This window comes from Sciurus carolinensis, chromosome 9 (assembly GCF_902686445.1).
Source record: "Sciurus carolinensis chromosome 9, mSciCar1.2, whole genome shotgun sequence".
NCBI lineage: Eukaryota > Metazoa > Chordata > Mammalia > Rodentia > Sciuridae > Sciurus > Sciurus carolinensis.
Window position 1 is genome coordinate 126,615,586 of NC_062221.1, and position 16,416 is coordinate 126,632,001.

At 33.6% G+C, this 16,416-nt stretch overlaps 1 protein-coding gene across 1 annotated transcript in view; it reads right to left on the reverse strand.

Annotated features, from left to right (window-relative positions):
• Positions 1 to 16,416, reverse strand: part of Ltn1 (listerin E3 ubiquitin protein ligase 1) — a 50,365-nt gene that overhangs the window by 23,543 nt on the left and 10,406 nt on the right. The window contains exons 5-16 of the mRNA XM_047564477.1: positions 15,165 to 15,217; positions 14,085 to 14,265; positions 11,815 to 11,988; positions 11,097 to 11,287; positions 9,934 to 10,069; positions 8,260 to 9,066; positions 7,784 to 7,825; positions 4,915 to 5,104; positions 4,206 to 4,445; positions 3,252 to 3,405; positions 2,395 to 2,539; positions 1,849 to 2,035 (exon numbers count right to left, since the gene is read on the reverse strand). Coding sequence (XP_047420433.1) covers positions 1,849 to 2,035; positions 2,395 to 2,539; positions 3,252 to 3,405; positions 4,206 to 4,445; positions 4,915 to 5,104; positions 7,784 to 7,825; positions 8,260 to 9,066; positions 9,934 to 10,069; positions 11,097 to 11,287; positions 11,815 to 11,988; positions 14,085 to 14,265; positions 15,165 to 15,217 — 2,500 coding nt within the window. The remainder of the gene's footprint in view (positions 1 to 1,848; positions 2,036 to 2,394; positions 2,540 to 3,251; positions 3,406 to 4,205; positions 4,446 to 4,914; positions 5,105 to 7,783; positions 7,826 to 8,259; positions 9,067 to 9,933; positions 10,070 to 11,096; positions 11,288 to 11,814; positions 11,989 to 14,084; positions 14,266 to 15,164; positions 15,218 to 16,416) is intronic.

Consider the following 16,416-nt stretch of genomic DNA (forward strand, 5'->3'; position numbering starts at 1 on the left):
ATCCATTCATCAACTGAAGGGCACCTAGGCTGGTTCCACAATCTGGCTATTGTGAATTGAGCAGCTATGAACACTGATGTGGCTGCATCACTGTAGTATGCTGACTTTTAAGTCCTTTGGGTATAGGCCAAAGAGTGGGATAGCTGGGTCAAATGGTGAATGGTTTCCATTCCAAGTGAAATGATTTTTAAATCTGATTTGAGATGTTCAAGGACAATGAAAACTGAGAAGAGTTATCAAAAAAGTATCACCCTTGCAAGGACAGGGCAGCCACTCAAGAGGCTTAGGAGAGACTGAGGCTAGCCTAGGCTACTTGGTGAGACATTTCAAAACAAAATGCTACTCCTCTCCAAATCCTTCTTAGTCTTTTTTCAGATTAAAAATATGATGGGGGCAGGGGCACAAACAAAACCATCAGCCTAAGTAACAGAATAGTCTGTTACAGATTCAAATCTATGTCTGCTTCAATTGTATACGCACAATTAACAATGAGAATACTATAACTTTTCTCACAGGAATGTTTTGAGAATTAAATGACCAAGTGTCTATCACAAAACTTGGCAGTCATAGGTTTCTAATAAATAAAAATCACAACTCCCTTTTATAAAACCACATATGGATTGTGGAGTCAGAATCCTTGAAACCTGGTTCAAAAGATAACCCTACCTTCACAAGCTGAGTAACTCTAATCAAGTCAAAATAACAAAAATAGTAGGATTCAAATGATAGGGTTGATAAGAATTAGTAACACAATTAATAAAAATGATTTTTTACTCTAATTTCCATTTTTTGTTTGGACAGTTTAACTCTGAGCAATGTAAACTCTGGGTTTGCCTTGTTAATGAAAATGTGGAGCTAGCTGACCAGAAGGAGTTTTAGCTTTCTTCCACATACTAGTAATTGTGTTAAAGCTGAGAGCTTATAACAAGAGACACAGTGCAAACCCTCTATCTTTAATACCATCTTAAATAAGCCACACCATGAACCACAGTTGTTGTTCTTCCTCTCCCTCACCCAAAGTTGCATAGTCAGAGGTTTATTTAGGAAAGTAGATACACATTCAAGGCAGAATAGGGTCAGGGAGTAATCTCAAAGAGAGATGCCTATGGGGTAAGCAAAGGATTATATACTCGAGGGAGAAAGCAGGCTGTCTCCCATTACCCACAATTCTAATCCAGATCCCAGAATGGGGAAATTTGCTGAGGTCCTAAGTCCTCTAGAGATTCAACATCTGAACCTCCACTTGTCAGAAAAATAATTGGGGCCCCAAAAATTCAAAGATATAAAAGGTTCAGCTGGATGCTATGGCACACACTGATAATCCCGGCTGCTTGGAAAGCTGAGGCAAGAGAATCTCTAGTTTGAGGTCAACCTCAACAACTTAGCGAGACCCTCAGCAACTTACAAAACCCTATCCCAAATAAAAAAATTAAAATGGCTGGGGTGTACAGTGGTTAAATGCCTATAAGTTCAAATTGCCAGCGCCAAAAAAAAAAAAACTACAGAAGTTCAGAAATCAAGGGAAAATTCAGAATGCTTGATAATACACCAAAGTTCCACAACCATTTTCCTTGGGACACAAACCCCAGGACTCCTTCTCCTTATGTCATGCCAACTTGATAAATGATTTTATACCAAATTCTGCTGTACAACTAACAAGATTAAAGCAAGATTTCAGTACATATGGATCCAATTTGCAATTTAACATCACTAAGCAACTACAAGCTTCCTATCACTACAACAGTCAATAGAAAGCTAAAGAGTCTTAAAGATTTAAGTTACTATGTAACAATTATTTTAAAATTTTACTTATTTGTGCATTATATCTGAATCCTCATATTTACTTACTTATTTTCTCAAGCACATTATTTTCTAGGACTATTTTCTTCTTTAGTGCAACAAAGATCATCTTGCTCAATAATGCTGAAGTACACAAATGGCTGGGAAGTGTCTTTGTATCTTGTTCCTTAAAATCTGTCTTAAAACACTCATAATTTAAACTCAGTCTTCCCTCTAAAAGAGGTCTGTATAACCACTATAAAAAAAACATACAATTATATACAAAATCATTAACGTTCTAAATTATCTAATTTATGAAGGATTATGTAATTCATGAGAAAAACAAAAAGGTTATTAGAATGTGTACTTCATTAATAAAACCTCTAAAACACAGAAGTTTGGTTTTTATTACAGGAAATTATCAATATGTATATTTTCTCAAGACTCCTTAAGGACAAAACCAAGTCTCATTGACTTTTGTACCCATCTCTGATGATGTCGAAGGCAAAGCAAGATACTCATTTTTTTTCTTCCCCAGAATAAAATAAAAATATTCAAGTCTACATGAAATTCAAACTTAAGAATGAGATATGTACTCTCCAATCTCAAACATACCTGAATAGGAAGAGACTGTCTCATCTCTTCCCACTCACTGTTGTTTGGCATTACACTTTCAATATAAACTCCCAGAAGATAAGTACCTTCACTCTCTAGAAGTGTATTTAACAAATCATCAACAGCAGACAAGAGGACCTGCAGACTGAAAATAATGTAAAGAACTTAACTGTTTTAATTATGCTATGACCAGCTTGAATACCCTGGTAGAAAATAATTACCCTATGACAGATAATAGTATACTTGAACAAAAATGATAAAAATAAAAGTAGAGGTAAATGATGCCCTCTTCCCTCTAGACGTACAGTCAAACAAAATAGAGGGCTGCTTCTATTTCATAATGAAGGGGACTAGACCAAATTCAGATCAGATATTTCTGAAATATAACTATCTCATTCCATGTAAAGAACACAATTCTTTGATCCAACCCCAAAAGCCTCTACATGCATTGTTTTCATTTTCGTTATATGCATTTAGGTATGATATGTGAAACATATTTGCAATTCAACAAAACAACCAAGAACAACAAGTACATGTGACAGACATGAGAGATTACTAACTGTAATCTAACCAGTCTTCAACACAGGATGTAGGCACCATCATATCACTGACCACAAATTAGCAGTCCAGTAGATAAAACAAATCATTCTTCCATTAATCAACAGTTTAAATGGATGATCATTAAAACAAATGTTTTAGAAAAAAATGTGTGCGTTTGCATCATCTCTTAGAGTCCTACAGATTTCTTACATAATAAGTCAATTTTCATAGGCACTCACATTAATCATGGAATCATATTCAAGGGCAATGATTAAGTATAAAAGAGACAATGTGAAATTGACTACAAAAAAATTTACCTTGTGTTATCCAAAGATGAAGACTGAACTTGTGTCTTCAGCCATAGAGCAGACAATTGTAGGAAGGTACTCTGTTTATGTGTACTGCCAGTTTGATGAACCAATAAATTTACACCAGAGAGCCAAGTATTTTTCAGTTTACAGATTAGAAAATCTAAAATTAAGATGTTAACAGGAATTTATAATCTCACTGAATTACTCTTTATCAGTACAAAATGTCTGAAAGAACTCACTGTGGATCTGAGATATTTAAGGTATCATTTTAAAAGAAAACATTAAAATTAAATTGCTAAAAAGAAACTGTGTCATACACATGCAAGACTACAAGCTAGCCTGTGTCACATAAATGTAAAATGGTAAGATTTTACAAATTAAGTTATTTACTACTCTGAACTTCTTTACTAAAGAAGTTCTCCTTTTGGAGATACAATAAGGAAATTACTATTTCCAAACAAGAAGTTAAATTAAAGGAAGGGATGGGGAAGAAGGGTTCTCAATCATAACATTTTTATGTCCCTTTGATAGTAAATCTGAGTTGACACATAGGGCAAGAATATAGTCCTTGCAAGACAATCTCAATTGCATTTTGGTATGCACCAAAACTGAATGGTTTTTACAATGACAAAGAAATTCTATCTTCTTCCTCTTATGGATGAGGAAAATCGAGGCATCAAGAAATCAAAAAACTTGCCAGAGCTAAGTGGAGAGGCTAAGATTCTAAATCATCTGTTATAGCGCCTTCCAAAACTGTTTCCTTGGTCAAGTAACACCTAATACATCTTTAACTTGGTTTCTAAAACTGATATTTATATAAGACTATAGCTAAAATTTACTTAAAATACTTTAAACTTTCAAACACATTATGATTCAATTAATAAAGCCTGGGCACTTACACTCACTATGAAGGTCAGAGCCGGAGATTCCCAACAAAATATTTGAGCAGTAGGCTATTACCTGGCAAATGTGTTTTTTCTTTGCTCTGAGCACATAACTGAAAGAGAGTTAATAATAAATCTTCAGATGATGGCATTAGCAAGCATCCTTTTGCTGAGCTGAAATAGTTATAGGCCACATCACAGATAAAAGACACTGATGAATCACTATTTTCAGCTTCTGACAATTTCTTTGTTTTGGATAGAGTTTCATGAAGTTTATCAATAATTCTTTCAACATATACTTCTCCAATCAAGTAATCTAGATAAAAAAAAGTCCAAACAGACAAAAAATAAAAAATATTAACCATGTATTTTAAAATATCTTACCTTGAATTAGTAACCATGTGGTCCTTCTATGTGGGTTTCTTAAGGTGCTCATGTATTACACAAAGAAAATTATATTAACAAATCAATCTGTTCCTCTAACACATAAAAGTCCAACGATAAAGCAGTTTTAAATTAAGTAAAAAAACAGCAATGGTCTACAAAATTAAGAGTAAGCAGCTTTGCCATGTCCAAAACATTTTGAATATAAAATTAAAATATTAAATACCTTGTAAGTCACACCATAAAGATGAGTAAATATTTAGGGTGCTTAAAAATTTTTAAATATTTGAATAAGTCTCATTAATCTGAACCAATAATATGCAATCTGAGCAAGGAAGCCCCTCAAGAAGTGAAAAGGATTATTATTCCCTGCTAGAGAACAAAAAACATATTTTCCCTACCATTTTTAACATGTTGGGATAATACCAAGCTTAGAAGAGTCCATCCTTCTGAGAAGTGAGAATCTGAAGACATCGTGGGTTCCAAGTCCTTATTACAAAGACCATCTGCCAAGGCAACCAGTTTCTCTCCAAGGATATTGCCTTTTAGCCAAGAAGTTACTAAAGCATGTTTATCTGAACTAGAACATGCCTAAAACCACAAAATTAAAGCAAAGATTAGAGGCAAGATCAAAAGGTACATCTTTCTAAATTATTATTTGTACCATATCCCCACCCTTCATCATGATGGCCCCAAATTTATCCCCCACTCCTCCTCCTGACGTTCTAGGAAGACTGGTATATTCCCTGTTCCCCACTACCTCTGGTTTATGTACACTTCCATGCTTTACAAATGTTTATCCTCCCAACCATAAACATTACCCCTCTTCTTTATCAATATCCCATCTACTCTTTGAAAATCAGTTCAAATCCCACCTGTTTTATGACATCTTCCCCCATCCACTCTAGCCCACAAAGATCACTGCTTTTCTCTGAATTTCTAAAGCACTTACTGGATTGTATTATTACTTAAATGTTTCATCTGTATATGTCTTGTCTTTCCAATGAGATTGTAAGTTCCTTGAGAGCAGAGACTGTCTTAAACTTCTTTGATACCTGCTATCAACACTGCAGTTATGTTCAATGAATAATGAATGGATGAACTTTGAAGATAGATTTATAAGTGCTCTATAAATATGACATTTTGTTCATTAATTTTGCTAAAATTAAAGAACAATTAATGCATAATAATGATAAATTACTTCAATCTGAACAAATGGACTTATTTCCCAAATTCTCTGAAACAGAATTACTGGGGATAGGTATCTGACAGCAACTTATTTATTTGCATCGGGTGGGGAAGTAAGGAAAAAACTTGTAAATCCACCCCCAAAAGCATGCTGATCCATGTTCCCAGAGCTTCTTTTGCTTTATGGGCTGAGAAGAAAGGAATTTGCAACTTGGTTCATTTCAAAGCAATCTGGAAAAAAAAAATCCAAGTGCGGATTGGGTAGTGCCTGATAAACTGCTTATCCTTTTATTTAAAAAATTATAAGTAATCAGAGCTTATATTTTAGTCCAAGCTTTACCATTAAACTAGTCTTATGACCTTGGACAAATCTCTTAACCAACCTGGGCCTATCTCCTAATTTGAAAACTGAAAAGATTAATATACAGAAACTCGAAGATCCTTTTGCAGCTCCAAATTTCAGTTTTGTTTTTTATTTCTTAATTTTAAATAAACTTTATAAGTCTACCTAAAGAAAATAGGTTCTAAAAACCAAGAAAAAGTATTTAGCATTTGGATAGCTTCAATACTGGCTTTCCTAAAGTAATCTGCTAAATAAATCCAATCTAGTCCATAGAATTCTGGTAGTGAAAAAACAAAAACAAAAATAAAAAACTTCTGCATGTCTCTCAAGTTAGCAGGTCATAAAGTTCAACATCTTATGCATTGACATATTTAATGTAAAAATCTGTGTAGCTACAAGGAGATGGAAGGCTAGTAAGTCATGGAAGCATAAGAGGCAAATACTAGTTAGGAATTTCCAAACACTGTGCAAAAAGCAGACATTCTTCTAAACAGATATGAGTACCAGGACTACTTGGCAGGAGTTATCAGTCTACTCTTATCTAATTATTGATTCCTGCTGGGGATGTAGCTCAGTTGTAGAGTGCTTGCCTAGCAAGCATGAGGTCTTGGGTCCAATACCCAGTACTGCCAAAACAGTACTCATCATTCTAATTATTGATGCCCTCTGCTCTGATTCTAGGCATATCAAGCAGCAGTGTGGTAAGCTGGCATTTCATGTAGCTTGGCTATGGTAATAGAGGCACTGGATAAATTAAAGCAATTGATGTGCTTGATAAGTTATATTTCTCATTGATAAGATGTAATATTTTGTATGTTTTATAAAAGCAAACTACTGGGGAAAATGGAAAGTTATTGTTTAATTAACAGAGTATTGGTTTTACAAGACAAAAAAGTTCTAAGGGTTGGTTGTACAACAATGTGAATATAGTTACAATGAGAAATGGTTGGAACATAGCTAAAGTATAGCTCAGTGGTAGAGCACTTGCCTAGCATGCATGAGGTTCTGGGGTCAATTCCCGGCTCAAGAGAGAAAGAATAGGAAAAAAAAAAAAAATTCTTATAAATATAAGAGTAAAATAGAAAAGCAATACCGCTTTTAAAAGGAGGTAGAATTTTAAATGGCTAGTCACTCTCAGTGGACAAATGTTAGTTATACCACTTATATCTTCATTAGAAAGGAATATTTAAGTTATTTTAAAAAATCTAAGTTGTGTGTTTTTTTATTTTTACCACTAATATTCTTATTTAGTCAAGTTATATATCACACAAAGGCTAGAATGTTTTAATTTGCCTTCACAGTATTCCAGAGTAGGAAAAACTTAATTTTCTGAACTATTCTAGTGATGCTAGAAACAAATCACTTCTACAAAAGAAAATGTACCTAGGATAAGAGCAGCAACCTGTATCCTTAATTAAATGATAATAAAATATTTAACTGTTCCTGCATTGCTTGCTAGGAAAGAAACACTGAATTTCTCAGAAACTGTTTTTCCCAGACATCCCTAACCAGAAAAGACAAAAATTAAACATCTTCTCAAATTAAGGTAAGGAAATTACAATAAGGAAGGAAGTTCTCTAACACAGATATGTGATTACCTGACCAGATTCCGTGTGTGAATATAACTGTGGCTTTGACTGTTCTATACGTACAAATAAAAAACAGAAAGACAAAAAAAAAAAAAAAAAAAAAAAAAAAAAAAAAAAAAAAAAAAAAAAAAAAAAAAAAGCCTAAGATACCTTTTCAATAACCTGAAGAAGAGAATTCCACTCCAGATCCTCCTGAAAGAAGAAAAGGAGTTAGAAACAATATGCTAAAATTAATGGCAAAACTTTTTAAAAGTAATGAAATCTTGATTAACCAATCCAAAACCAAAACATATTCAGTTAGTCCAATTTTTAAAATTATGGACTGAAAGAACATACCCATTTATTCCCAACTTTTGTCACCAGAAGCCTCACATACTTCCCAAATTACAATCAAGACTATACTGTTTTGTTTTGTTTTGTTTTGTTTTGCGGTGCTGGGGATCGAACCCAGGGCCTTGTACTTGTAAGGCAAGTACTCTACCAACTGAGCTATCTCCCCAGCCCAAGAATATACTGTTTTTAAATTGACATTCATAGTCAAAAAAATAAACCAAAAACAATCCCAACAACAATTCTTATTCTCACTTCTTATTACAATAACTTAGAAAGATATACAAAATTAATACCGTGGTTAGATCATTCAAGACATCTTTTCTTTCCATGTCACTGTCACAGCAACGGAGGGCACTATACAAAATGTCCACTAGGAAACCAGCATCTTTCCTTTGATCTTCATTTAGCCATCCTATTAGTTTACGATATAAAAATTGCACTGCAGGATTTTTTTGTGCAAGTTTGGTTATTTCAAGAGATTTGGCTTTAACAATATTCTCTTTTTCATCACCAAGGAGCATTTTAAATACTTGGCTTGAAGAGAAGGAGTCAAGTAGAGTAGCCAGAAACCTTAAATGTTGCTCTGACTTTTGTTCATTAACATAATTAATACTCATCTCTGCGAGTTTACAGACCAAGTCTTCCAAAGGTTTTTCCCTTAGAGGAGACAAAATGTCTAAAGAATTATTAGTGGGAAAAGATTCAGTTGCTAATTCTGAGCCTTCACTGTTCTCTCCTTCTGAGGATGCATATTTTTCACTCTCATTACCTTCAGATATCTCATCGGCAAATCTAACCTTAACCATTTTTCTTTTATTTGACTTCAAGGAGCTCTTTGGCTTCTGAAGGACTTGTAATAGGCTAGATACACCCAAAACAGACTTAACATCAGCTTCTGGCTCATTGATTTTCTTGACACAGGTCTCTGATAGTTTTTCCCAGAAATTTGACAATACGTTCTCCAAGTTTTGTGCCATTTTATCATCTTTATCTATATCTGCTTTGGCTTCCCAGGAACTTAAAGTTTCTGCTAAATGGTTAAATAATTGACCATGTTCCAATCCTGTATCTTCGAGAACTGTATCAATAAAAGGGATCAACTGAAAGAGAAAGTAAAATATATAAACATTCAGTTTTCAAGAAAAATAAAATTTAAACAAGGTATTTATAAAACACTATAAAATTTCATATTTAATATCCAAAAGACAAATTTTTTCCTCAGAATTGTAAAAAAAAGTTAAGATTATTTTTGTATTACATAAAAAGCTTAATGATTTCACAATATTCCACATAAAATTATTTTTTATGATATGATTAACATATGATACATATGTTACATATGATACAATTTTCTTTGCATCTTCAAGACTTCTTCAGGTTATTTGCTTTTCTGACTTAATTACAGGCACATCTAGATATGAGACTTTAAGTAAAAGACAAGGTCCATAGAATTCAAAACTCTTTCTTTAAATTACAAAGGTAAGAGAAGTTAACTACCTGAGACAACAACAACAAAGATCTGAGCTTCTGTAATTTCATTAATTTCTTACCATGGGGACCACATTGTGAACCTGCTCTTATCACCAGATTTTAAAGCCAAACCCAACTGTTCACAAAGGTATAAATGCATGTGAGTATTTTAGAAGTAACAAGATGATATTACACAATTTAAACTTAATATAAAAGGTAACAAATAGCATCTTTCAAATTCTGTTTTGCACTGGATAACTCTGAAACAGCTCTTTAAAAGAGAACTTGGATATGTTTAATTAGCCTAAAGCATAGTTGTCAGATATTACACTATAAACTAACAATACAGAATTTTTACTTACCTGGTCAGAAATTCACATTATTCAAATAAAATCTTTACATGGAAGGCTAACTACTGAAAGTGACAAACAAGACACAATGAGCTTATGTCTTTACAGTATGTGTACAAAGGGAGTGATGATTTTCACATTAAGTACCTGATCATTGATGAGCATCTGTTCAATCTCTTTCTCACCTAAGTTTTGTTGCATTATGAAACGTAAGCATTCAAAAAAAGCAGATATTACTGCTGAGCACTCTGAAACGCTAGTTTTAATTCTCTCTGTTGACAGCCTAAGGAAATAAATAACCATAGATTACTCTTTCATGAATAAGAACATAAGAACTAAAAGTCACTAAAATAAAAACACTGAAAATAAACATATCAAAAGATTTTTGAAGTAAAATTCTTAAACTAAAAAAAAAAAAAAAAAAAAAAAAAAACTAGGGCTGGAGATATAGCTCAATTGGTAGAGTGCTTGCCTCGCATGCACAAGGCCCTGGGTTCAATCTCCAGCACTGCAAAAAAAAAAAAAAAAAAAAAAAGTGCTTCCAGTGAGAATATAAACTTGAATAAGTATAAAAAGGAAAAAAAATATTTTCAAAAATGTATTAGCCAAGATGAGACATATTATTTTCTGCTTGTGAATCAATCTACCTGCAAACATGAAAGAGAAGACTTAACCAAAGAGATGATGGGATAGTAAAGAAAAAAAATATTTTTAACCTTAACTGCATATCTTTTACTAAGTGAAATGATTTTTCAAGTGTTAATAAGCAACTATAAAATTTAACATTGAAAAAAACTTCATGGGCTCAATTTCTGCTATTAGGTCATTTGTTACTTATCAACATTAAAAAATATAGCTATTTGAAAAATGGAGTATTTCCTCTAGGTACCTTACCATATTTATCTAGCTTTTTGCTAGGTACAAATAAAGAAGACTTGAGAATACCCAAAAACTGAATTCTGGGCTGGAAGTGTAGCTCAATGATAAGAGTGCTTGTCCAGCATGCATGATATTCTGGGTTTTACCCCAGTAGTGGGGGTGGTGGGGGGTGGTGGACACTGAGCTGAGTATACTTTCAGGTGCTTTAATCCCAGCCACTCAGGAGGCTGAGACAGGAGGTTCCCTTGAGCTTGGGAGTTCAAGGCCAGCCTCATCTCAATAAAAATAATAATAATAACAATAATTCCAATTGTATTTTTCCAAAATGTTTTAAAGTATTTAATGAATAGCAAAACAATATAGAGAAATTCAAATAAGAATGTAAACAAGAAAAAGTTTGCTTTTAAAAATACAGAATTTTAATTCTTTACCCTGCTATTAGAGAGGTGAGGAAATTTTTGAAGAAATCCAACTTTGGATCTGTAATGGACTGAGGCAGTTTGCTGATGAATGGCAGAAGATAAGGATATATGACTGTAGCTAGGCCCCGACCACCATCACGAACCACAGTTGACAACTTGGGAAACACACTTTTTTTTGCATTTACATGAAGCCAACAGTCCTAACCAAAGAAAAGATTACAATAATAATGAGAGATCATAAAATACATATAGGCTGTCAAAAATAAAAATCAAATTACTTTACCTAAAAAGGCTAAAATTTCTCCATATCATTAAAACAAAAAAATCTGAAATTATAAATGTATTCCATATAATAATCATGTATTCCATATGCTTACAGAATAACATTAACCAGAAATAATTATTTAATTTAAAGTATATCCATAAAAGCTGGTTTCTTAAAGAGACAAGTTTTATATAAATATAAGATTCAGGTATGCTGACTATACAGAGACATAGGTTTAAAAAATAAAATTGGTCAAACACAATTAAAATAAAATCTCTACACCATTTTATAGTCACTTTAAGATTTATAGCAAATTTAGATTAAGTATTTATTTCCAAGAAGGCCTTTTTTCATTAAGTTTTAGATATCATAATTTGATTGGTGTCTCTTTCATATGGTATCTAAAGTTTCTAAACTACAACTAGAAAGATAAGTGTTCCCCAATGTTCCTCTCTTATATACCTCAACAGTTGTAAGTGTATAGAGTACAGCTTCCCAGAGTGCTGGACAAACAACAGGGTCACTGTCATCAATGCTAAGTAGAACAGATGGGCTCACTTTGGAAGCTTCATCCTTCATTAACTGTGGAATGCGCTGGCACAAAGCAGACACTAACTCAAAATATGCTGAGCGGATCTAAAAAAAGAAATAGAAAGTGAATTAAATGAAAACCTAGTAAAGTTTGATAAGATTTATTTATGGTAGTGGCAGATAAGATTATTCACATAAACCCTCCCACTAATAAAACTAATAGCTATAAAAACACTTTAAAAAATCCACTTAAGAATAGCCAGGCATGGTGGCACATGCCTGTAATCCCAGCGGCTAGGAAGGTGAGGCAGGAGGATCTTGAGTTCAAAGCCAGCCTCAGCAATATGGAGGCACTAAGCAACTCAGTGAGACCCTGTCTCTAAATAAAATGCAAAATAGGGCTGGGGATGTGGCTCAGTGGTTGCATGCCCCTCAGTTCAATCTCCAGTACCCCCCCCAAAAAAAATCTATTTAAGAGTATCAAATAGCTAAAAAGACATTAGGAATTATTAGGGATAAAGTAAAGGCAGAAAGAATAAATTTAACATCTTCTATGACTAAAGTAAACAACAATCCTCTTTTTCTTAGGAGATCTCTTCATTTGGGGCCTACAAAAGAGCCAAATAAACAAAAAGTAAGCCAGATGGAATGTATATGCCTGACTCCAAGTTCAAGGCCAGCCTCAGCAACAGTCATAAGCAACTTAGTTAATACCATGTCTCAAAATAAAAAAAATAAAAAGAGCTGGGGATGTGATGTGGCTCAGTGGTTAAGTGCCCCTGGGTTCAATCCTGATACAAAAAAAAAAAAAAAAGAAATTCCCAAACCTTTTAAAATATATTGTAAATACCATACTTAACATTGAAAGTTTAGAAATATTTCCATTGAAGTTTGAAACAGGAAATATATACTACTATCACCACTTCTCAACATGGTAAGAGAACCTAGTCAATACAAAGAAACAAGAGGGGGAAAAAAAAAAGACTTGAAAAGGAACCTAAATACTACAATTGCAGTAATATAACAAGACAAGAAAAAGTTCAAAAAAAATCTATACAATCTTGAGAACTAGCAAGTGTCTAGTGGAAGAATTAACTGGATACAAAATTAGCATACAAAAGCACAGCCTTCCTATACAGCAGTAGAAACAAATAGAAATAAGAAAGAAAGCCCATTTCATAACAGCAACAAAAACCACAAAGACACATTCACTGTAAAGAATACTAAAACATTCTTAGAGACAAAGGACCTAAATAGCAAAAATTTTGAAAATGTACTTTCCCCGCCAAAGTGATGCCCTGCCTTCTTATTTCAGTTTTCATATTATGTAAAAATATTCTTTCAGTCTTTACCATATCTTTTTAAAATTCTTATGGTTTTGGTTGATGATTTTTGAGTTTTAAATGGCCTCCAAGTACAGTGCTGAAGTGCTGTCTACAGTGTCTAAGGGCAAGAAGACGGTGATGCACCGTACAGAGAAAATCTATTAGATTAAGCTTCATTCAGGCATGAGTTCCCATGCTGCCAGTCCATGAATTTATTGTTAATTAATCAAATACACACATTTTAAATAGAAATGATAAGGAAAGGTTTTGTATTGATCATTTAAAAAAAAATGTGACCAGAGGCTCATAGAAACCTAATTCTGTATTTCCCTTAGAGGCAATGCTTCCACATTTGCTAATTCAGTAGTTAAACTATCATAAAATATAAACTACTATGAATAGTGAGAATGGACTATACAAATAAATACACACATTAAAAACATTAGAAGGATCAGCCAGTGGAGATGGAAAAGCGGAGGGAGATAGGGACAAAGAGAAAAAATGTTAAATGAGAAGAGCCCTGCAGACACGAACAATTTTAAGGGATCATGAACAAAGAAATATGATAATTCAAGGTTGCACGTGAGACTCAAACTAAATTAAAAACATAAAAATAGATAGTTGGATGGAACTCCGTCATTAAGCATGTGCTTAGCAGGCAAGAGGTCCTGGATTCAATCCCCAGGCACACACAAAAAAAGAGAAAACAGAAATGGAACAACATTCTAATAAGAAAGGTACTTCAGACCTAAATGACCCACCACAAAGATGTCCTTGAAGAATTTTAAATATGAACAATAAACATAAAATATAAGCATAATCTAATAAGAACATCAGAAAAATGACTTAAAATTAAAAAAAAAAAACTTAGGATACCTGAGGTACACTGTGTTTTCCATATTTCCAAAATTTATTCTGTGATAAAAGAGACTTAAATTTTTCCTCCAGAGACTCAAGCTCATTATCAGGTAAGAGGCAAAGCAATTTCTTTAATGCCAATAAAGAACAAGTTACAACTCGATAGAATTTAGCTTCTCTTTCTTCCTCTGGAACAGTTCTTTATTTGAAAAGAAAATAAACATATGTAAGAATTGAGAATAAGTCAAACTACATTATTGGCACTTTTATTTTAAATGTTTTATCATTAAATATCTACCAGTTGCTTTATTTCTATCTTCTGCTCTCCCCTTTGCCAATTCCCCCTCAAAATGCACTCACACACAGAATTTTAATCACATGTTTTACTATTTCACTTTGTGAAAGCGGATGAAAAGCTACTGCTTAAAAATAAGTGAGGAAGCAGCTGCTCTCTGTAGCATGTGGTAGGGGGATTCTAGTATGAATATCAAAGCATCTCTGATTACATTCCCTATGCAGTCTTAAATTGATTAGAACATAAAAGTAATTAAAACAGCCAGGCACAATGATGCCTGTCTATGCTACCTGAGAGGCTAAGGCAGAATGATCACAAGTCCAAGGCTAGCCTTGGCAACTTAGAAAGTCCCTGTTTCAAATAAAATTAAAAGTGCTGGTGACGTAGCTCAGTAGTAGAGTACTTGCCTTCTAGCACGCATAGGCCCTGGTTCAATCCCCAGAACCACCAAAAGAAAAAAAAAAAAAAACACATTTTATTTCTCTTTCAATAGAGCTACTTTAGAACTACTTACAGTTTCAATTATTTTCAACTAGGAAATAGTTCCTAGTACGACTGTCACAAGACTAATGTGATAAAAAAATATACAAATAGCCCTTTCTAATAAAACTAAACATGCAGCTCCCAGATAATTCATGTTAAATAGCAAGACAACTTGCAAGTAAAAGCATCTGGTACATAGCAATATATTAAGTATTCTCATTTCTCCTTCTTTTTGGAAAATTTTATACTGAAATTATATGTGGTTATCTGGGAGTGAAACAAATCCTTAACATGAGTTACTTACAAACAATATAACTTACTGTGGGTCACTGAGTGTATCAGGTGTTTCTTTTAGAAGATGGTCCTGCAGCACCTAGATGGGAGAAAAATAACAGAATTCTAAGATTTTATTGAACTGTCCAATGGTGAATAGAGAGAGTATAAATAAGTAAAGTTCATTTTTTAAAATTCCATAAACCTCATTTTACCTAAGCAAAATCAAGTAGTAAAACTAAAAGGTTTGAATTTTACCCATTGTTCTTTTCCTGTGGATCCCCAACGTTGGCAGCTGCTGGGGTAAGAAGGACAAGGTACTTCTTTCCTACACCTCCAGTTCCCATCAAGAGAAATTTTCCATTAAATATTTTTGGTCACTTGTTCCTTTATTTCTCTTGTACACAGCAGTGAAATGTAATATTAATTAGTAAATCTCAGAAAGAAATTAGGCTCTACTTTCCTCTGCCTTCCAGGAGTCTCCTGGCCCAGAGAGAACACACATTGTGCTCTGCTCTATCCAACAGGAATGTCTAAGTTTTTCAAATGTTGAGTAAGTCTTCCTACTTCTGGAAGGCAGTACTAGGGACTCCACTGTTCAAGTATCAACTTTATCACCAGTAACAACAGTTAACATTTATTGAGTTCTTCCACATGCCAGGCATTGCTTCAGGCATATTTTGTGCATAAGCTAAATTACTCCTAACAACCCCATTAAATACAAGTTAATTCCTGTTATACAGATGAGGAAATGGAAGTACAGAAACTTGAAGTCGTACACCTAAAAAATGGCAAAAAATAAAACCCAATGGTATGACACAGGTCAATAATATTGTGTTCTACTCTTTATAATGCCCCCCACCCTTTGTAGTATGAGGGATTGAACCCAGGAGCATTTTGCACCGAGCTACATTTAAATTAATTAATTAACTTATTTATTTATTTATTTATTAATTTATTAAAGCAACTTGCTAAGTTCCTTAGGGCCTTGCTAAATTGCTGAAGCTGGCCTAGAACTAGTGAACCTCCTGCCTCCACCTCCCAAATCCCTAGGATTACAGGCATTCTCCACCATATCCAACTATAATGCTGAAATTTTGATCTTCATTTTCCTAATACCCCTATAATAAATTGGCTTTGAACTTGGGAAAGTTCATATCCAATAGTTATAAAGAACTGTGGCAGAGACAACTAATAGGAAAATAAAATGGAGAAAATAATCCACATGTGATCAATTATCCACAACAAAGCCAAAAATAAAATTTTTAGAAAGGCCTATGAACAGTCACATCAGGTGTC